Source organism: Larimichthys crocea, chromosome XIII (assembly GCF_000972845.2).
Source record: "Larimichthys crocea isolate SSNF chromosome XIII, L_crocea_2.0, whole genome shotgun sequence".
Classification (NCBI taxonomy): Eukaryota; Metazoa; Chordata; class Actinopteri; family Sciaenidae; genus Larimichthys; species Larimichthys crocea.
In genome coordinates, this window is record NC_040023.1 from 20501813 (window position 1) to 20525533 (window position 23721).

The 23721-nt window shown below is 39.3% G+C and overlaps 2 protein-coding genes across 7 annotated transcripts in view; both read right to left on the reverse strand.

Annotated features, from left to right (window-relative positions):
* The window catches only part of LOC104920208 (F-actin-uncapping protein LRRC16A), a 64919-nt gene extending 45549 nt beyond the window's left edge, over window positions 1-19370 (reverse strand). For 4 of the 6 annotated variants that reach the window (XM_019263699.2, XM_019263700.2, XM_019263698.2 and 1 more), the window contains exons 1-2: window positions 18868-19368; window positions 15382-15479 (exon numbers count right to left, since the gene is read on the reverse strand). In XM_019263699.2, coding sequence (XP_019119244.2) covers window positions 15382-15479; window positions 18868-18907 — 138 coding nt within the window. In that variant the 5' untranslated portion in view covers window positions 18908-19368. Of the gene's footprint in view, window positions 1-15381; window positions 15480-18867 lie in introns of all 6 variants that reach the window. The other 2 variants (XM_019263701.2, XM_019263702.2) reach the window with 2 other exon arrangements.
* Window positions 19371-20134: 764 nt separating this feature from the next.
* LOC104920199 (tumor necrosis factor receptor superfamily member 6B) lies at window positions 20135-22489 on the reverse strand. Its single transcript, XM_010732376.3, has 5 exons — window positions 22373-22489; window positions 21570-21960; window positions 20954-21133; window positions 20717-20798; window positions 20135-20635 (listed from the first exon to the last, which is right to left on the reverse strand). The coding sequence occupies exons 1-5, from the start codon at window positions 22433-22435 to the stop codon at window positions 20410-20412; spliced, it is 942 nt and encodes a 313-aa protein (XP_010730678.3). The 5' UTR covers window positions 22436-22489; the 3' UTR covers window positions 20135-20409.
* Between the last annotated feature and the right edge of the window lie 1232 nt (window positions 22490-23721).

The following is a 23721-nucleotide window of genomic DNA, read 5'->3' on the forward strand; positions in this document are numbered from 1 at the left end:
ACACACACACACTGTCAGCACCAGACGCACAGACTTCTGTGTCTGTGTGTGCAGTCCATTCACTCTATTACCATTCCCAGATTATCTTTTTCGCTGTCAAACTGTCAACCCCATCTACCCTCCTGCAATTGCCCCAACCCACATGCATGCACTCACTCGCACACACTTTGTGTTACTATGGCAACAGCTATCCCATACTGCATGCACACACATTTGTGAATACACAGATAGACACTCCTTCACACATGAAAGTAGCAGGCTGTAGAGCCAAGTCTTGCTTGAGAATGTCAATGAGTTTTCACCCCCCTAAACAACACTCACGCTGGCCTACAGTTATGCTCAATCTCTGTAGGAACCGAAGCAGTACAGAGCAGTGTTTCATCTGCAGTCATTGAGCTGTGGCAGCACTCAGCCACAGGAAATCTCCCCCCACTAAAAATACTTTTATTCATCCATCATGTCCTGGGGTGCATTCACCCTCTATTATATTCATCTATCATATTATTTCACATCTCTTCCATCAATGTGGGTTTGTTTGGGAGAGAGCAATGTCTTTAGAAATGTTGGTGGCACCAAACACATCATCAAAAATACTAGCTACAGATTTATCAAATGTTTGACCAATGTAACAAAACTGCATTGCCAGATAAGTCAGGTACACTCTGTCTGTCTTCTTGACCTGCAACACTCAAAATGTCCACCTAAGAACAATAGAAAACAACAACAACAACAATAACCCAAAACGAGATTTATTGATAGTCAATATAATTATTGGTTGTTTGACAAATAAGGCATAGTGTAAAAAAAAAAAACACAGCCACACTTACATTCATTGCCACACTGCTGCTGACACAGACTTTATATTGCATAACTATCGCCACTGTGCCCTGCATGTGCGTCTGTGTCCAACATTAATGAGTCACGATGAAGAGATGGAGAGAGAGAGAGGGAGAGGGAGAGGGAGAGAAAGAGAAAGAGAAAGAGAGAGTGAGAGCTAAGCAGAGGAGACACAGGAGTGACAGAGAGTGAGACAGTGAGCGAAGGAGAGGAGACGGAAGGTCAAATGTAAATCGACTTAATAGATTCTAAGTGCTGTTTTGCTGATAAGGAGCCAAGATTTAAATCCAATCAGAGGGGCAGATATTTAATGAAGGAAAGTGTTTAAAAGCTGTTTCATCTCTGTTATAACCAACGCTGCAGTCATGACCCCATCTTAGCTTTTAATACACTAAAATCAATCAGCTCACCCTGGTTCCAATGCAGTGAATTTCTCTCCTCCTCTTATCCTGCACTTCTTTGCTTTTCCCCTCCCACTCCATTTTTTTCTTAATCTCTTAATGTCCTCATCCTTCTTCAGCTCCATCTTCTCTCACTGCCTAAAAAACTTACAGTTTATAATTACAGAAGGTTGCAAATGGTAAAAAAAAATAGCATCATCTTGCCTATTTTACACCAAAAAAACCTCATGCACTGTATATGTGACACTTCATGCTGTGGTATATGTGACTACTGGATAATCGAGCCACCACTACACAGAAAAATCCATTCTGTGAAAGAAGATTTATGCTCAGTGTGTATTTTCTATTCCCCTGCATTCTTCTCTCTCTATCGTCCTTATCTCAAATTGGACACCAGGTAGACTGCACCATGAAGAAATGTATCTTCCATCCATGCCATCTTCTTGTTATTGATTTCTTATATACACAACGTGAACATACATGTGCTTGTGCATGTGGTGCGTAGGCTAATGTGTTTAAAAGAGGACACGTGTATAACAACGAGACAACAAAGCAGGAGAAACACAAACACACACGTGCACACACTGTTCTGCTTTAATCTTTGAATAAATAGGGATGGTGTAACACAGTGTAAGAAAGGAGCAATACTCCACGCTGCTGTTCAACAGGCTTACATATAGCAGCAATTATACAGGGAAAAAATACTACACAGCAGGGGTGCCAAACATAGGGCCTATGGGCCAGAACTGGCCTGCCAAAGAGTTCAGTCCGGCCCGCTGGATGACTTTGCGAATTATAAGAAATAGCAGAGAACTCCCAATGTTTCATTAACATGCACATTATTCCTGATTTGTCCTTTCATTAGCTACCTCATTGCTAATGAAATAAGATGAGCGTCAAGGCTATACTCCTGGCATGAGTTTGAGAAGACATGTATGCTGAAGTATGCAGAAATCATGTGGCCCCACAAGCGACAACATCAAGCCTTTACATAAGTTGCTCAACTGGCCATATTCCTTCTTAGTGCTGGAGAGAATTTGACTGCCACAGAATGACTGCCTTGAATCAGTGCCAATCAAATCGGTCTACATGAGGCCCTTGAACTAAAATTATTTTGACACCCCTGCTGTGCAGTGTCATTTGCAAGGTAGAGGTTTGCAAATGACACTGCACAACCTGAGTGGCACAAATTCTACTAATTGGCTGGAATAGAGTGTTGAGTTTGACTGTCACAGGTGTCGGGTCTGTGTCAGTTGCAGTCCATATCAGTTCTGATCATATGGTATGTTTAATAACCTCAGGAGATATGTTGGTTTAGGAAAACTGTAACCTTTGTAAAAAAAAGTTTTTTTATTTTTTATTATTTTTTTAAAGGTTGGTTCACAGTTCACAGTAGAAAATCAGTGTGTCTTTCTGGGGAAAATGCTTTTTGAAAACACTTCCAACAAAGCATAAATCTCACCTTTGTGTCCCTACAAAGACAGTTTTCACCTACTGTCAAGTACCAGCATTTCTGCTCTCTGGAATCAGGGTGCAAGAACCCATTACAGCTTGGTGCACCATAGTGAAGTAAAAAAAAAGACTAAGAATAAGAAAACTTATTTGACAAGCGACACAACAAGTGACATACAGTATATCCTTTCCTAGAAGTCCTTTTTTCAGTTTTAAAAGAGAAAAGACGTTAAGGACAAGGACTAACTGGTTGGTTTTGCAAATGCAATTTGGGTTTGTTCAGGTTGGCCAAATCCTTAGTTCTCCTTCTAAATATTCTGGACCCATGGAGACCTCTACAGAAGGCAGAGATAAAAGCAGTGACAGTTATTAAGAAGCCATTTATTGAGCTATTAAACTTAATGTATACAGTACTGTGTGTGAAGATATATTACTTCTGACACAGATTAGTCAGTTTGAATTAACCTGTAGCAGTCTCAAAACTGTATCCTCCACACAGCTGTCAAATCTGTGAAAACACCCTCAAAGCGACCCCGAACACAATTTAAAAAACTCTTAATCCCCACAACTGCAGAGGAAGCACACTCGTCTGTTTTCCTGCCATACGCCGGCAGTGGAAATTGGCTCCTGAGCCAAAGATAAACACTTATCTTATGATAGAGTGGGAAAACAGAGAAAGACCCTCAGTCGTGCTGACACAGTAGAGATCACGGTGGTGGGATCTGCTCCTAAGGCCAACTTGAACTTAATCTGGTTCCAGAAAAAAAAGCCCCCTAACCGCTCTAAACTCAGGCACAGAAATCATTTGTTTTACAATACATTGATTCTCCGCTGCCAAGACAAGCTGCTGACAGTGCAGCTGAGGTCTAGTCCTGTGATGTCTGCAGACTCACACTGCGCCAAAACCACAGCAAAATGTGAGTATGTAGTACTCTTTCATAGTAGAGCAGGCTTCAGGGATAGGGCAACTGACAGGGTGTGTACAGTCTTGTTCTCAGACAAATATCAGAATATGAATGTCTAGACCCTGCTACAAAACAATATAACACCACCAGACAGTGTGGTCGACTACCTATATTAGGACCAGCACCTCGTTGAAGCCCCCTGTAATTTTGTTGTGCTTACAGTATGTCTGTTGTACAATGACAATAAAAGCTTTCTGTTCTATTCTATTCTACTCTACTCTGTCTGCAGCATCCTTACACCTTAGCCTCAAATATTTATAGGATCATTGTAAAATGATGAACTACAAAAGCAAAAAAAAAAAAAAAAANAACAAAAAAAAAAAAAAAAAAAAAAAAAAAATTCATTGTTTAGGCATAGTGCAAAATGCAAATGCCCAATAATGTAACATTTTTTCTAAGTAGGAGTCTCCAGGTAGCCAAGCTGCTAATTACTTTGTCAGGATACATGCCACTGCATTCCCCCCAAATTATGGATTATCCTATTTTGGAGCCACCCTACTCTCTGCAGTGCATATCCTTCCCACACTGCACCAGCAGCCAAGGAGAGCATTAAGAGAGAGACATCAATTTTCTTTTATCACTGCCCTGCTCATCGTTTTGTGTTTTACTGCTGAGGAGATGAGCGTGGTGAGGAACAAAGGAGGCTGACTGTGGTACTTCCTGAACAGATCTGATTGGCTAGTCTCATCAGACCACAGCTGCAGCGAGCCGAGGCATGAATAAATGTGCTGTCTGATTATGTTACATTTCATGGTTTACTTCTTTTTTTTTATTACTAGTGTTGCTTTTTTATTTTGGGTGAGAAACAGTGTGCCAGTGAATATGCACAAAGTGCTGAATAATAAATGAGACAAATACAATGTAAGCTTGATGAATGAAATGGATGGAAACAGTTTTGAGGCAATAAAAGGTGCCTTTAGCAGTCGACAGTTTGTCTTCTGAGTGAAAATAAAACCATTTTATATTGAATTGGGTACCATCAATAACAGTAATGATGCATTTTACTGTATACATTATCTCTGCATGCTGCCTGCCTCACTAATAAGAATGAAATATTCAGTCAACCTCCCAAACGTGTCTTATACAACAAAGCAGAGGCAGACCAATCGTTCAAAGGGCTGGGCAGAGGGATTAAATGATTGTGCTTTCAGATTGAGATTATATTCCAGGTTGGCAAAACGCCCTTTAACACTGGATAGATATCAGGGTTTTTAGGTACTCAACCTTGGGAGTGATATAGGGGGGTTCCTCTTAGAACCATGTGAGCCTCCAGGGTGTCCTCTAAGAACGCTGTGTGTGTTTAGGTTACAGAGATAAGGAATAATCACAAGGGTTCATTCATTCATCAGCATGCCAGCCAGACACAATGGGGAGGAGGTTTGTGTGTGTGCATGTGGGTGTCTAGCTATGTGATGGTGAGCCAAGGTTTCTGGGTAAATAGGATATCGCTGCAGACCACAGGGATGACAGAGTGAGACAGAAAAAATGAGAGAGAAAGAAATAAGAGGGACTGTTATTATTTAAAAAAAAAAAGGATACCTCCAAAAGACGAGGGGCTTTACCAGGGAGAGAGACATACACAGGTATGACAGGGAGAAAGCAAGAGAGAAAAAGAAGAAAGGAGTGACAAAGACAAAGGCAGAGCAGGGAGAAGGGAGGAGGGAAGGAGAGAGGGGGATTTCGTTCTGGGCTGGTGTTGGCATTACCCATGGTTTCCCTCTGGAGTGGGTAGATAACATCAGGCAGCACTAATAACACAGACACACACACAGTGCTGAGCTCTGATTTCAGTGATAAAAACACAGTTAGTGTGGTTTAGATCGTGAATGATATTTCCCCTAAAGATCAACAAAGGCCCTTTTGTGATAAGATTCATATAATCAAAGTAAAAATGGTGATGTAGACGATGTAAAACTAAAAGAGGGTTTCCTGTGAGGGCTCTAGTGGCACTATGGATTTTAGGCGAATCAGAATCAGAAAACCTTCCTTGACAGAAAAAAAATGTTGATTTCAGAAGAACAAACAACATTTCTCACAAATTATGTACAGAAAGGGAGATAAGTACTCGGAAGGTACTTCAAATAAGCAATATCACCAAATACCTGAATAACTTTCAAAATGGGAGAAGAGGGCACTGCTGTTGTGCAAGCTTCACCAATTTCAGCAAGGAAATATATAATATTTGAGAGAGTTGGTGTCATAAAAGATCAATATCCAGTTCAACATATTACTGTCAAAAATCCACACTCACATGGATGAGCACATGCACACATAAAAACCTGATCTTGCACAAATGTGCAGAACACAGAGACACAGAGATAGGTATTCCCTTTACAATGTCTGCTATTTGAATCCATTATCGTCTCTTTATACTATATGTAATGACAAAAATACTATATATAAAAAATAAAATAAAATCCAGAAAAATAGATCAATGAAGGAGAAGGGTTAACCATTTGTAGAGGGCGATGGCACAAACAGTAATGCAACATCAACTGCAAGGACACAATAAAAACCAACCATGCAGCAAAAGCACATGACAGCGCTGCTGCATGTGTGCCAGCAAATGTCTATGAGTCCATGCAGGCGGAGACAAACCCTTTCGCCTCTGATATTTATTGATCTGCTTTAAGACTCACAATCTGAATAATCCTCATGATTATAATAAGAGTTTAGAGACACATTTTCAACCAAAATGACATGCATCTGTGAAAGAGACACAGTATGCAGGTCTTGCCTTGTTTTTTATCAACTGGAATTCATTGACAGAAAACATCACATTAATTAGACCTGATTGGTTTTGTGGCTGTTTAATATGACATGTTGTTCACAAATGTCATTATCATCCAATCAATGCTGACTGTTGCTATGACCTACAAACCTCATTCAAATAGCCACTGACAGCAGACCATGTACCACCCAGGACATTGCACTATACCCAACAGCCGCCTTTCCCACATTAAGACCAAATAGGAGCAGTTAGCCCATCAGAGACCAAATTGCAAATTTAGACCAAAACTCAAGTTGAGCGATTAATTGCTGTAATCAAAACAGGAAACTTGGTCAGAAAGAGCTCCACGAAGTAACAAGACCTCATTTGCCTCATTTGATCTTGTGTTTGAAACCAGAGACATTGGAAGTCAGTCCACACTATGAGATTATAAAAAGCAAACCTATCAAGCCAACGACCTGAGGCAGGGTCAATTATATTACTGAGACGGTCTGAGTGACAATGACCCTGACCTATGAGATAATGAAGATGAATGACTGTGGGCGGGGCTTGCATGGAGCCAGGCTATGTGGCTGGTTAATATCTCTCCAGGGACGCCTTTGTAGGGGATTGTGGGATGGAAACATGCTAAGCCTATTGAGCTTGTTGGAGAGTAATACAACACAGAGAAAGAGGCTGATAGATACCCAGCCTTTAAAATGTGACAGTGCATGAACAGACTTTAGGATATAATGGGCGCGTTTGGCATTACGGCTAAACTGGGATGGGTTTTTTCTCTCACACAAAAATATGGACAAAGAGTTACTCTGTGCGTGCACATATAACTGTAAACTGTGCTAGATTAAATATACAACACAAATAAAAACACTCTGTTGTAAGCTGTGTACTGTGTATTGCTGTGCTAAATAATGAACAAGCCATAATAAAGTATTGCAAAAAATTATTGCAAAAGTGATGATGATTCTTAGTATGTTCATTTATTATTGTGGAAATAATCTACAGTTCTTGACTCACTGAGAAGGTAGTAATCTTCTGAGCTCTGTTAACCTTTGGTGTTTTTATGTGATCCCAAGTATGAAGTCAACATATTTTAGAGATTAAAATGTATTTATTTTGATGCATAAATCTGCAAATTATGAGAGAACATTTTGCTGACACATGTGACCGAATGTGAAGCATTTAATGTATGGCTATTTTTTCCTAATATTTTACACAGAAAGTAGTTTGGTTATGCATTTATTTTGTATCTTTTTCTACTGTACTTTATGGTCTTGTGATGTTCACAGAAGGCAATAATGCAAAAGATACCCTGTTTTGTTTTGTCTCTTCCAATTTCAGGAAGGTTATGGTGTTGTCATGTCTACGCCTCTGGCTACTTTGCAGTAAAGTTTTGAGAAGCAATGCTGGTAAATTGGATCCATGTCCACTACACAACACAAGCAGAGTTAGACCCAACAATCACACACACTGAAAACCAAAACCTCCTCCTGATTAACTGGCCTAGTCTGTTTGATCGCTTTACAGAAACCAAACCACTCAGAAAGAGCCAGACAGAAAGTCTCTGATAGCATGGTGAGGATCACAGTGTGCTAAAATTAGACTCCATAACTAATCTAAACCAGCATCTGTATTCAGTCTATTTTGAAAGACAGCTCCGGTTAAATTGGTCACAGTGTGACACAGCAAATCAGTTTCAAGTTGAGAGGAATCAATGTGAAGTGTTTTTTTTAAGTCAGTTCGTCGAGGATATAACACATAGCTCTGTTTGCGCAGAAGCAAAGAAGTGTACCTAATGAGATTATTTCAGACCGACAACACTAAATGTTTAAATATATCCATATTTTGATCTGTGTGAGGGAGGAATTGAGTCACCACTGACATCTCACAGTTGAACTGAACTACATTTGACACTGTTGCCTCTCAAAAAGAAGGTGAATTAAATCCTCACCAAGCACAACTGGGACCTGTCTGCGTTTTCTAGAAACTCAAAATTACTCATGGACATGACTGCCTTTGAAAGCAAAGGTTAATTAATGTTGGAGGCTCAATGATCCAAAAATCACAACCAAAAACACTTCCAACAAGATTCCTAGTATTGTTTTTTTTATTATGAGAGGTAACATTGGCCATTTTAGATTCCAGCTTCTCAAATGTGAGGTTTTTCAGCTATTCACTGTTGGTTTGACAAACCAAGTCATACTGTATGCACACACCACTTTGTGCATATATGCATCTTTCTTTCTTTTGCGTATGAACTACATTTTGTCTTCTGTTTTTTGGTCTACATAACAGTTCTGTGCAAACCTTAACTGTTAAGCTTAGGAATCATTAATTCATTCTCTGTTTAAACTTGATCTTCTTCAGCACTGGGGGACAAAACATTACTTAAAAATTGTAACTGTAATCGCATGAGTCTAATCTAGTCCATTTGACAGAACACAAATCATTAAAGACAACACTACAGTGGAGTGGATATGATCACTGTAGTATGTACCCAGCAGGGAGATGGTGAACTGCTTGACACATTTTTTGCTGCTCAGCTAACCCTGAATGTCACCCCAATTATGTTAATAACCACCACATCATAGTGGTATAAAACACAGAGGACCCTGAAGAATAGTATAACTATTTAATATACACAATGATTATGTGCCAAACAATGTTACATCTGTTTGAACCTTGGTCAAAGGACAAAGAACAATATTTCTATGTTCATGTCCACTCAACCAAGAAAAGACTTAAATACATACTGTATTTACGAAATGATTCACAACCCCAAAAATGAAAACAAAACTATAAATAGATGTATTTAGTCAAGGAAGACCCCTATAAGACCCCTGTGGTTTTTGTCAGACTCTGCCGTGACCACAAATCTTAAAATACAATCACCCACTGGATGACTTGTAGAAAAAATAAAAAGAAAGGAGAAAGAGCAAGAGAGATTACATCTCTGCATCATGAACCATGAAGTTGACGGATACTTTAAAAGGCACAGAGCAGAGAAACAAAATGAGGTTTTCTATCCACGGATACATTTAAACATGTTTGCTTCAACAGGCTACAGCAAAGACTCGATATCACAGCCTGTTATCAAAGGGAATTTAAAATGTGCCGGATACTTGCTCTGCAGCCCTCAAGAAAAGGTTTTAGTACCGCTAACAAAAGATAGTAGTGCCGGTTCCCATGAGAGGACATTACAGGTGATCATCAGGGAGTAGAGAACTGGGTCACTTCCATTTTCTCACTGGCCCTAATGACAGACTTCAGGTTTAAAGAAAAGGAGAGAAGGATGGCGGGAAAGACAAGTTGGACAAGATTCTCGACTGTTCTCAGACGTAAACATGAGTTTTTAAACTTGGAACTACATTACAGCTCACATAAGTCTTAGTCACTTAGTCTCACATTAGTCACTGAGGTGAGCAGAATTATTTAGACATATTCTTACCAATCACAGTATTTGTACAAATGCTGCAATAAAGCTGCAAAGAAATACAATTATTGAAGCATTATTGTCCTTTTGGAACATTTTGTTACACTTGGATATTGGCCAAGGTTTCTGCTGACACACCATTGAAATATTCTTCAGTAAAATGTCTAAAACCCCTTTTTCTCTTCAAGGCTGTAATCAGCAGAGTCATGTTAGGACAAGCTCCAAGTCTGGGGAATCTGGAGATTACAAAAAAAAAAACTTTTTTATAAATATATTGCAGATTTAGTTTTCACATAGACAAACATATGAAATAATAACAAGGGGCAATGTGTGCGAATGTTTGGTGCATAGTTGTGAAGTGGAGTACAGTTTGTAACTTGTGGAGGGCCTGAAGAAAACACTACCTTCCTGTGATTTTAAAGTCAAAACCACACTTCAGGACAAAGAATCAAGCTACAATAATGCTGTTTGTTAGCTAAATGCTGTTTCTTTGTAAACAGTATACAAGTGACTAAACAGGATTAGAACCATGTTTTATCATGTTGCATCTGAAACACAAAAACCCCTAAAGCCACAATTTTGCGTGACAGAAGGGACGATTGCTTGGCAGATTATTTTCTGCAGTGTAACGATAAGTTAAAGTTTCCTGTCAACCTTAACAGTCATTTAAGTACATGTGTTTGGGAAGTGGGACCTATTCTGATTTACAACCAGTAATTTGAGAAACGTGTGAATGCTGGTATCTTGGCGTCAGTGACTGTATGTGAAACCACCGCTTTCATGAGATCAAAGTGTGACTGTAACTTCCTTACACTAACTGTGTAACTGCGAGATTAAAATCTGTGCTACTTTTATTCAGATTTAATTTTGATTATGTGCAGCAGCTTTGTTTCACACTGTGTCATCTGTATTGTGTTAACGCAACTCCCACCTACAAAGCAGACAATGAGAGGTAATAAAACGGTAAACTATTGAGGACAGGCTCTAGCTTGGGCAAACACACACCCATACACTTTTACATCAAACAATCAAGAGGAAGTTGGACACTTTGTCAGCCCTTTCAGTATCATAGTTTTAAATGGGAGCCAAGGATCTGTGAATGAGTAACACTGCTACAGTACAGTACAGGACTAATGGCAGGTTAACTAAACCACTATGATCTCTATGTCAGATAAAATCATTGGAGTAAACGGTTAACCTTTCATAAGGTTTAGAATTGGATGGTTTTGCAAAAGCATAGACAGTATCATGTTTAACATTTGTTAATCAGCACTAAACAGAAAGCACAGCCGAGGCTGATGGGAATGTCATTAGTTTTGCAGGTATTTGGTCATAAATCAAAGTATTTTATTAAAAAATATTCATCATGAGAGGTTATGAATGTCTGTAACAAATTTTGTTGCAATCTAGACAACAGTTGTCTAGACATTACACTTAAAACCACAAGTCAGGGGATCACGACAGTCAGTAGGAGTCATTGTCTGAAAACTATGAATTACAGTTCAAACTTTTGTGCCAGTCCATCTGGTAAATGTGAAGATATTTCACTGGAAAGGTAGAGGTAGAGGAAGGTAAAAACCTTTAGCTGCTGTTAGTGCTAGAGAAAAGCCAGGGGATCACCAAAGTCATTATTGTTCATCCTCTGGGCACCATCAACATCTGCATCAAATGTCTTGGCAATCCATCAAATAGATGTCAAGACATTCAAATAAAACCAGAAAATGGCAACCTCTTGGTACCAGTCAGTAATCCAACCAGATATTTCAACCTGGACCAAAGTGGTGGACTAATAGACTAAGGGACTGACCCATCATCACTGCTATGAATAAAGCCACACTGCAAGCGTAAGGGCCAAGTAGTACTCAAAAGTAAAACACTTTCATTGACAGTGTTCTTTTCAGTAGGTTTGCTGGATTATCTCTATTGTTTTTAGCTTTACAATTTGTCACTGATAATATCTGTCTGCCACACTGCAAGAGTTTTATAGCACAGCTGCTGTTCTTTACAATTCCCCTTTTTTCCTCCCTCCATCCCTCTGCCCCGTACAGTACTGTACATCGCATTGCCCATTTTTGTCTAACTCCGTCCATCCATCCACCCTTCCCTCCCCTCTCTCCTCTTCTCCAGGGTGTGTTTGACTGATGTTATTATCTCTACCTCCTTCATCCCTCTATCTTCAAAGAAGGGAAATGACTGTATCTATCAAGATTTAGTGTCCTTAAGAGACGCGTCGGGCACTGTGGTCCTCCACTCCCAGTCTGAGAAAAGCTTGGCGGTAAAAAGGGAGAAGGCCTTGTGTGTGTTTGACAGACAAGCAAATTGATAATGGAAATAACCATATTCCTCCCTTCATTACATGTGTACTTTACACTGTAGATGGATGGCCTGTGTTGTCTGAAGTAAATCAAACTCTCTCCTGTGTGTGGCTACACTAAGTTAACAAGGGAGGTTCAATAAATGTCACTAAAAGACCTGAAATCTGTACTGTAAATTACAGTGAGAAATAGATGGGTTGTTTGTTTGACATATGAGGTTATTTAGACTCAGAAAAACCATACTGGGAATTTTATGTACCAGGCTCAATAGTGGTTTAGATATACATTATCATGGTGTACAACATACAGCAACAACAAATTGGAAATTAAAGGCAAATTATTCAATATACACACACACACACACACAAACAAATATATATACATATTTACACGTTCTTTTTAGTGGTCTGAACAGTCACTAAGGCACTAAATAAAAAAAACACATGCACTGTCTATCAAGTAATGTATGTGATTTTAACTTTAAATTCTTTTTAGGGTGACTATGTAACATCCATCCAGAGAATACAGGTTAAAACAGACTTCTGGCTAATCCCAAACTCTGGCATTTAAAGCAATGTTCATTAATAGACACAGTTCCTGCTAAATAAACTATCAAACACTAACATTAATAAATATCTGGGTTAGTGTTACCCATCAGGGTTTTGTTTTTAATTTGAAAAGCTCCATCCAGAGGCACAGAAGAGATTATATTATACAGCTGTGTTCACAGTAAAGTGATCTTTATGTGGAAAATCAACAAAGTGGTCCTCACACATTGCTGCATCATACTTTTTCACTTTTCAGCCAATGTTTATTTTATTACAACATCTGACCTCAAAACAATCTGAAAATATATTGTTTTTGTTATACTATATAATGTCCAACATTATATAGTATAACACTGACAGGCTGAACCTGAACATGTTTGTGTTCTCTCTGTGCCACTTCCTCGGTTTCTCAAACTCTGTTTTTCTGCAGAACAACAAACAGTGGTTTATTTGTTCAGTGCAGTCAAGCAGAGCGTTGATACAAACTCACCGAGTCATTCTCATGCCCTGCGTCTGGATGAAATACCAGAACCACTCCACTGGAATTCCTCTCTTCCCAGTACTGACTCCCACTTCTTTGCATTGTTTCGTATGTATGTGCGCACTACTAGCCTCTGTGTCCATCTCCCACATGGCAACATTGCTGTCATAACCACGTCAAGAGAGTCGATGTCTCACTATGAAACAAACATCACATAGAGATTTGAACGTGAATTGAATTCTGAAGTGCTGTAGATCTCCATATTCCTTCCTGATGTACCGCTGGTGGCTGCAGATTCCAGAAGTAATGATGTGTCTTCAATTAATGATTACATTACATAAAATGACACATCCAATTTTCTTGCATAGTAACTCCTGCTGCTTCTCACCTCAGTGTGCTCCCAGAACATTTAGCGAGTCCAGGAGATATGAAAGTGAAGCTCATAATTCTTGTCTCACACTTCTTCCTCTGCTTACAGTATGTCCCTAGATGATATATTCAAGCTCCTACAGTGAGTGCAAATGTGTTTGAGTTAAACATACTCATGGGACTGGCTCATAGTTCTGTTAATGTCACACAATATCACATCCTAAAGCAGACAACTTGGCTGTGCAGACCTGTTCACAAAGCATTTTAAACGTTCTCTTTTCCCAAATTTCTATATTCCACACAGAGCTATGCAACTAAAAGCTTAATTCCACTGAGAGTCACATAACTAAAAGGCGTTTCTACCCAGAGCTACACATATTGAACGTGCTGATTCATTCACCAAATTCAACCATCAAACTTTATGGACTCTGCTTAGACACTGTTTTACTGAGGAAACTATTTCATCTTAACTATCTTTAGTCTCTGATCTGTTTTAAGCCCAGAAAGAACCAATATGCATTTTTAATGATCTGCCAAGTATTAATTATTCAGCATTCAATGGATTTACTGCTCTGTGGCTGGCAGTTAATGGTCTGAGCTGCTATTTCTACCTGGCCAGTAGACTCACTGAGGGCTGATAAGGACACAGTCAAATGTAACACACTGGATGAATGGATGACCTCAACCGCTAGCACCCGATTGCATAAAAAAAACCGTAGTTCCCAACAATATCATTATCGCTGATGTCCATTGTTCATAAACTTCCATAAATCCACTTAGAAATCACAGAAAAAAACTGCTACTACTGAACCTGTGAATCTCCACGTTTTGTTCAGTAAGCGAGAATTGTTTGAACACCCATGGACACATTGGATAAAAACCCTTTGCTAAAATGTAAACAACAGGTTACATACAGGCTAAAAAACTGGGCTAAAGTAGTAGCCCAAAGTGTAACATACAGAAACTATAGCTCACTTCCACGTTTAAGGTAACTTTATCAAACTTCAAAATACCATTAGTCCTTCAAACCTCGCAAACACTTGAAATGTTATCCTACATACCCTACAGGAAATATCACATGACCCAGATACTGGGAAGCATATGGCATTCATTAACAAAGGTCTGCTTAGAAATGAGCAAATAGTCAAGTGCTGGAACAAATGTCCAAGATGATGCTGGTTCCACTTAAATTGAATGTCACGAGTGGGACTTAAAGATACTGTAATGACACTTTGTGGAAACAAAAAGTGTCATTAGGTGACCCCACAACCCTTTCGGTGTATGAAATTATATGACAATTTTTATTTTGCAGTTTTAGTAAAAATCAAAGAAGAAAATTGAGAACCTATTAAGCAGATGTCCTTGAGGGGATTTTGATGTGGTACATTCATAAATGGTGCAATGCTGCTGTTGGATTACGTTGCACTAAAAACCCAACTCTTAACGCACAGCTATTTCATTAATTGTAAGTGACACTTGGTGTGGCTGAGCCTTGTGGTTACAAAACCATGATGATTTCGATTTTAGTGAAATCGGTTCATCGCTGCATCCGTACCTTAGACTAATCGAGACAGAAGATGTTCAGGGTTCATGCCGTTTCTTACATTCCGCTTAATCTAATTAATCTTAAACTAATTATAACTGAACTTGAAAAGACAGTAACAATGCAGTGAAGTGATGCTCACTGTGAAGGCTGAAATAAGAAATGCTTTCCCAGGACTACAGAGAGAAAGAAAGCATGGAGGTTTTGATGTTATTAAATAAGAACTGTACATTTTATGTGGGATAAAAAGACAAAGGTTTTAGCTCCTTTATTGAAGAAGCAGCATGAAAGCAGCACGAGTGGACTCACCAAGACTCTGTTCTCCGTCTTGTCTCCTTTGATCTCCAGTTTGACTCTCTTCCTCAGCGACAGCTTCACCTTTCTCCCCACTGCGTCCCTGACGCTCTCTGCAAGAGGAGAGAAAATAGGGTGAGACTCAGACTCAAATTCAGAAAATATCTGTGTAAAAAAGAGAAACTGCTGCCAAGTGGTTTATCGTGCATTACAAAACTATGTATTTACTTTGTAGACTCTTTCCCTCTTACAGAGTCTTAACACAGAGCACAGATCAGTGCATTTCTGCCAAAGGGGGAATAACTCCTTACCAAACCAAAGGAGGAATAATCTTTCTTCTAGTTTTCATTTATTTGGGCATGATTAATCCCACTTCAGAGGACTGATTTCTGATACTATTTGTATCAGATTTAGGCTTATTTCTCAATGCCTGTGGTGAAACATGAAACTGAAAAAACTATAAATTACGCCCACACAGAGTCAAACTAGTAAAGTGAACTCACACATAGGCCTACTTTTCTTTAAAACTGCTGAAAAAGTTTGAATAAGTTTGAGCAAGAAAACATTAATTCTACAATGATTCTGACATTGAATTAACCATTCAGGATGTTTATAGAGCAAATATTGCGACAATCAGTCCAATAGTTTGAACCATTTTAATCTTAGCTTCCTGCTGATTGTGCTAAACAAAAGAATCAGTGAAAAGTCAGTAAATTTCGTGTCAGTCAAAGTGGCAAAGTGACTGACAGACCAGCAGACTAAGAGATCAATGGTAACATCCATTCTAGCTATGCTATGCTAAAACATGACATTTGGTCACGCCATCCTCTTCAACGTAAGAATTTGTTACTTTTCTCTGATTTTCATAATTACAAAAGAAATACATTTGGGTTTGTCCTGTTGGTTGGACAAAACAAGAAATCATCTTTTTAATAAGACAATGCATTAAAATAATCAACAGATATATTAATAATGAAAAGAATCTTTCACAAATATGTTGAGCATGTTGTTCAAATCAATTGTTCACACTCAGTAGGAGCCTCAACTGCCAGTAAACTGGCTTAGAGAGCAGAACTGGGTCAGCCGAATCTCCATGGTCCTCAATTCACCCACCATACAGCGGCTGATGTAGTCTGTGAACATGTGTCTGAGAGATAGAGAGGGATACTGTGTCTGTGTGTGTGTGTGTGTACATGTGTGTACATACGTGCTGGCATGCATGTGTCCTTGCCTACAGGCTTCCTCAAACCATCATCAGATCAAAGTGAAAGTAATAATTAGACAAAACGCAAAGTGGTTCATCTGCCAGCCTGGAAATGTGCACATTTCCTGCAGCAGCATTTCTGAAAATAAAGTCTTAGACAACCAGTGGATTTCTATACAAAATTAAAACTACTATGTTTTAATGAACTTGAGCAGTTTTTGGTTTGGGTCTTGACAGACCCTCGTATATCATTTTTCTGCTAATTTAATTTTTCTGCTCATTCATTAAAACTGTGACTGGAGTGAGACCTTTACTATCCAGCTGCCCTGTGGTTCATATTAGGCAGTTTAGGCATGTGCACAGGGTCACAGGCTCGTGTGGAAGGTGGGGAAATTGGAGACTTATGGCCTTGTAAAAGCTCAAACAAACAATTCACAAACCCATAAATTCACTCGCCCATTTATTGACCCTCAGCCAATCCAGATGTGTGTGTCACAGATTAGACCTGTGGTCTCTCTACAGAGCAAACATCATGGAGGTGTTGAACATCACAGAAATGACATGAGATCTGATTAGTTGTGGACTATGAGAAAAGTCAAATTGAGGTTAATATAAACCAGACATATTCATTTATTCACTATATTGGGAACTTGTTTTAAGTGACCTGCATTTTTTTATGTTTTGACACATCATGATACAACATTTTTAAAAATACAGCTTTAACTGCCTGAACTGAACTGGCTTATCACATAAAGGGAAACGTGTGCACATCAATGCTCCATATTTCCTTGAAAGCGGTTAATGTTTTTAGTTGTTTCATTCCCTACTAACCCTTACAGATCATAAAGACCAGACAGATGGAAGAGGGAGGTGTCAAAAAGAGAGCACAATATAATACTCCCTGCAGTTTTCAACAGTTGCACAAGATATATTTTGTCTATAGGATTTCAATCTGCAGCATCATGCTGTTTGTTGCATGCGCTGGATGCCAAGAGTGTGATGCTGAATCACCCGCACCAATGAGTGTTTCCAACAATGGCTGGTTATATAGTACTCCAAACAATACCACATGACAATGGGATCATGACAAACCAAATTCCTTGTGTTAAGGTCAGGCATTTTAAGTTTTAGTTCTGGAGCCAAAATCTCCACTAATGCCAAATGTACGGCTGAAATTTGGGGAAATGTGTACAAAAGACAGAGTAGAATAAAAATGATTTTAACAACCATGAAGCTACTTCTGGGAAAAATGGGAAAATGAGACGAAATTCACACAGCAAACTGAAAAAGCTTCTGTTCCTTCAGCCCAAACAGGGTGGATAACAAACAAACCAAGATATTCTAGTCATGTGAGGGCACAAGCATATGAATGAAACCACAGATACATTAGTAGTAAAATAAGCGACTGACTGGCTGCAAAATTCGGTGACTCAGTGAATGAACGCATGCATGACCAAGTGACCTAGCATTTTCCTCTAAGGCTCATCTACAGTATGCACTTTAAGTCTCTTGAAGAAATAAACGGAGCCAAAAGAACATTGTAGACTGTGTGTGTCCACATGAGGTGGAGAGAAAGCGCTTGTGCTTGTCCAACATGGCACTGAGGTGTCAAAAACTGAGCTACTTTGCCAAACAAAGAGACCCTGAGCTTGAGCCAAACAGCCTGCAGGAACTCTAACGTATGTCCACGATCAGTACAAATAACTCATATGAAACATGGCAAACTTAAGCTGAAAGGACAGACTGAGTAAAACTCCATGCAAAGAGATGTGAGAGTGGATCAAGGTTCCTGCTGGGAAGATAATCCTGAAAGTATGAGTGAATGAGGGGAATGATATGCAGGCAACTCACGTCTAAACTATTTGGCTTTTCTTTCCAAATATAGTCTGCAGTCCTCATTACATGAACAGCACAAGCACCTTGATCAACAACAGCAATGCCCCATGTATACACAGTTTCAAGCTTTACTGCAGCTAAAGCATTTACAGTCCCACACTGTTTATACTGTAAAGTCGACTGTAGGAATTGTGCAGAATTTGGAGAGGGACACCATCAATCACAACCAAACTGGCCCTGTAAGGATGTGGGTTGGATACTATCAACACATTGGAGATAATGCCATGCTATTGTGTCTCAACCACATAAGTATGGCTGTATAGTTTTGTATGGATTATATTTTATTGTTAATCATTACTCAAAAGCGCATGCACACTGAGGGTTATGGATATGATAGAGGCAGTATCAGTGATTGTTCCAGTCTGGACACATGGCTACAGGCGATCCGTTTCTGTTCTTACCCAGAAGCTCTTTGGGGACCTCTGACACTTCTTCGCTCATTTTGTCGAATATAATATCCAAAACAACGACAAGAGTTCAGTCAACACATCAAGAAGCCTCAAATTATGAGGAAACAATGAGCGGGAGAGAGCGAGAGAAGTGTCAGGTGGTGCCACCGCCGCCGCCGGTGCGCTTCTGCCGGTTACATGCTCCTCTCCTCCTCTCACTGTGTCCGGACAATGTATCCGAGATTACCAGCGCGCATCTCTTTTCGGGTTAAACAGGTTCAGTGGTTGTGTGCTGAGGAAAGAATAGGGGGAAAAACCCGCTAGAAGCTTCTTAAAATCATGTTGAGAGCCAGCAGACTCAGTGCTTTATGGAGATGAAAAGACCACCTCTCACGCACATCCTCCTCTCTGGCCGTGGCTCTACCGTAAAGCTGTCGGTAATACCGCTCCAGCCAATAGTGGAAACCGGGGCCCCTCCCCGCTCGGTGATGCGGCAGCCAGGGAGCCGATGCGATGCCTGGGCGGAGTGGCGTGGCAGGAGGTGGGCGTTGGTAGTGTCAGCCCGATATTAATGAGCAGGCTGCACTAGTGGTGCTTCCCAAACTGGGAACCAGGGACCTCTAGTGGACCTTGAGGGGCTCCCACGGGGTCCCAATACTATGCTTGTATTGCAGAATGTAGATATACTCCCAATAGCCAAGATATGAGATTAGTACAGGCCTACTTCAACTAGCCTATAAGAAGGACTCTATGAAATAACTCCAATGAGTATAAATAGGCCTACACTCTAAATCCCTGTGGGAACATTGTTACAGATAGAAGTGTCCCTGCAGAGAGGGCTACTGTTTTTAGATTAAAATATATAATAATAAGACAAAAACTTGAGACAAAAACTTGGAAATTATATATTTTCCTTTTTATACCCTTTACTCATTCATTTATTTTATTTCATTAATCAAAATTATAAATGGCCGAATTGTTTTAGGTCACTTTAAAATTGCTTTCGTAATAGTACCAAATTAATGAGAGACAGGCTGCAGTTACTTGTTTGTTCACTGCAATATGCCATTTCGAAGAAATGCAAAACATTCTTGATTATGAATTATGGAGAAAAATGCCAATAAAAGTTTGACATCTCTACTCACTCTCTCTGATGTGGTTTGTAAAAATGTCACTAGATGTTAAAATGTTTTATTCTACAATGACCAAAGATTTAAAGATGGACGATGGCGACACCTTGCGGTGAGTTAGTTCAATTACACCACTGTGATTTTTTTTTATGTAGACAGTTAAGACCATTTCAGATATAAAATGTACTTTATTTAGCTGCCGCAAGTCACAAGTAACGGTTTTCAGTCGCATATCAAACATCATAAATCTCTGTGATAACATTTAATTCAACATTAAATATGCTCTATATATAACACCTGAGTGATGCTGCAATGTCTTGTTCAAGTTATATCCATCTTTCAAATACACTTGTTTTCCAGTGGGCGAACATTCAAATTAAGAAAAAAGAGGTATTTGTTCTTTACTGTACTGCTCTCATCAGTGTTAAGCTAAAGTACAGTTTGAGGTCTGCTGCTGAATCTCACTGAGTCTCTTCTCTAGTTTATCTGCCATGACGGTGAGTTGTGTAGCCCTCAGCATCTCAGGCAGTTTTTTCAGCTGCTCCAAAGAAGCCTCGTTCAGCCAAGCTTTGATTTGATCCAGGAGAGGACCTCTCTGTTTGGGGAGAACCGTATCCCGGATGCGCCTGTCCTGTCCTGACCTAATGTACCTGTTAGAGAGAGATCGTGGTGTGTCTAAGAGTGAAGGGAATAGTTGAAAACAGGCACGAAGAGGAAGGAAGGGGGCTCACCTAGAGACAAATTTCTTCATTTTTGCCACACGCATCCTGTGCATACCGAAAAATCCCGAGAAGAATGCCCTGGACGTCGCACCTGAGAAAGAAAGTTGTGTCGTGTAAGTTTAAACTTTGCCGTCAATTTGTCATACAACTGTAAAATTGACCAAATCACCAGATGAGATTTACATTTCTTTATAAATAAACACAGTGTTAAGCAGTTAAAATAAATGTACAAATACAATTACACACCTCCATTTGCAATATTCTGGCAGGTGCCACACAATGTATCTTGGTCAGATGTGCCGTTAAGGAGCGCAAGCTCTCCGCTTGCGCATTCCTGGTGCCTTACGCACGAATCCAGCGCAGAAGATGAGCTGGAAAAGTAACCCTCGGCACACAGTTCACAAACAGTGTCCATTTGCGACGTACCTGTAAAAGACAACAATGCATTTTAGGGTTTACAGTGTTTTAAGATATTAATTGTGGCCGAGGCGAGTTCCTCAACGTTTTTACGCACTTCACTGATTTGTTTGTAAAATTTGGTTTGTAAAGATTTACAAATGTATATTGGTATCTTATTCATTGGGATGCACATGCACTGCGTAAATGTCGACCTTAGCNCGCACTTCATGGATTTGTTTGTAAAAATTTGGTTTGTAAAGATTTACAAATGTATATTGGTATCTTATTCATTGGGATGCACATGCACTGCGTAAATGTCGACCTTACCACACTTAACCAATCACGCTAAAACAAAATATAGAATTTTGAATATTAGGTTTAATATATTTCTGTATAAATCGTAATAAAAGCAAGGCAAATGTCTCCAAATAAAACAAGTACAGGCATTTTCCCTGATAAATACCTCTGGTAAAAACACCTTGTCCGGTCCCACACTCTGAGTGTTTCATACAGAAGTCATAGGTCTTGTAGAAGCCCTCTTTGCACCGGCAGACCCTGTTGTTAACCGCGGAGCACTCCTTCTCCACCTCCTGGTTATCAAAGCAGAAGTTGTTGCAGTACAGGCACCTGGGCAGGTAGTTCCACAGCTCGGTGTAGTGGTCGGCTTTGCATGGCGCGCACTTGGTGGGAGTGGTGGCTGTGCAGTGGGCGGCCATGTGAGTGCCTGGTGGACACTTGTCACAGGTGAGAATTTCCCCGGTGGACGGGTCTACGTGCTCGTACTTGGGAACGGATTCCACAGCAGAAGTCCCGCAAAGGACACCGGAAAGCAGGAACAGGACCAGGAAAAGGGGCTGAGGAGAAAACTTTGATTACTGTTCTCTGTGTTTTAACATAACTGTTACTGGTGCTGTTGCTAACACTACTACTACTACTACTACTACCTCTATTGTCTTGTCTACAGTCACCTAATGTGACCCTTGCTTCCCAGGATGCAGGATACAAATCACAACAGGTATAAACATAAATCATAACATATAGACATAAAACCCAGAAATATCTAATCAGCAGACAACAGTTGACAACAGCAGCATTTGTCAGTTGATTAATGTTTATAACATACAACAAAAGCTGCTTCTTTTATTAATCAGATGGTAAATAAGCAGAGTAATAATATTGACATGTTTTATATAGACATGATTTCTTATCTTAAGTTATTGTTGTTTGCCATCTTAAACTTCAGAATATTGTTATATAGACACTCACCATGCTGATGATTTGCATGTTGTCAATTCTGTTGATGAGGGTTTGACAGTCCATCAGTTTCATTTATATAGTGTAGAGGGAACCTCTGATGTGTGGGCGTCACATTGTCAACTTCTGCTTAGGCTGAATTTCTGAATTTTGGATTCAACACCTGAATGACAGCATTTTTTTTTTTGTTGTTGCTTAATCTCAGTGCAGTAAGACTGATTGATGTAGGCTGATTTGATTTCAGTTCTTGGAAATTATTCAGTTCATTCATCTGATACTGTCCTGTTAGCAATACATTTTAAGATAATCAAAAGTTCCACAAGTAAATGTAAGCTTCTCTGTAATATCGATAAATGCATTTCAAGTAAAAACCTTGTTCAACTTAAATAACTAAAATGTACAATAATTTAGCTCCATCAATGCTCTCATAATATATTAAATGTCATGACTCAGGTTTTGAACCTGTGAAGTATTGAATTTAATGAAATGAATACGTAATGTTCCATGAATCTTACATTTACTGTCACACTAAAAACCATAAACATGATTTTTGATGATTTTCCATTCATTGGTTGAAACATATATCATGCGCCATTGTGTGTATAAGTCAGCTTTTTCCTTTAGGCAATTGTGTAACTGACTGAATTTTTTGCACACTAAGACAATGTGCTGGTTAGGCAAATGGTGATGACGTGTCCTGTGATGAGTCAAACATCTACATGTCGCTCATCTCCCCTTTTCGTTTCCACCGAATATGAGAACATACTACATGATGCACAGGGTGTGTTTTTGATGAATAAGTGTAATATGCTTCAGACTTATGGTTACATTTGAGTCAGACAATCTTCTTTTTACTTTACGTACAGTAGTGACCTTTTTTATAATAGCTGTGATCTTGTGGGTTTAACCTGGATACAATGATTTAATGTGAAATATCTGTGCTCGTTTTGTGTTTAAAGATAGTAGACCTACTAACTTTTCGTAGCTTTCGTAACCACATCTCACTGATGCCGGCTGTAGAAGACTGCAAGATGTGGTTTAATGCTCAGAAAAACTACCAAGGGGACTTTTGAGCTTAGATGTGTAAGTGTTGCACAGACTGTTCCCAGAAGTGAAACACTTTAAAATTTCCAAACTAAACTCTTTCTATTCTAAACTAGAATAAGAATTGGACAAAGCATTTTATGCCAAATAATAGCATTGACAGTTTTGGATATTTGCTGCTAGAAAAATATTTTGTCTGCACTAAAGTTTCCTTCCAAGCCAAATTTATGGGTCATTTTGTCCTGAAACATTTACTGTTGTCATTTAAGGTGCTTCTTCTGCTGATTTCATGTAGTTACATGAGGTGTGGCACAAGG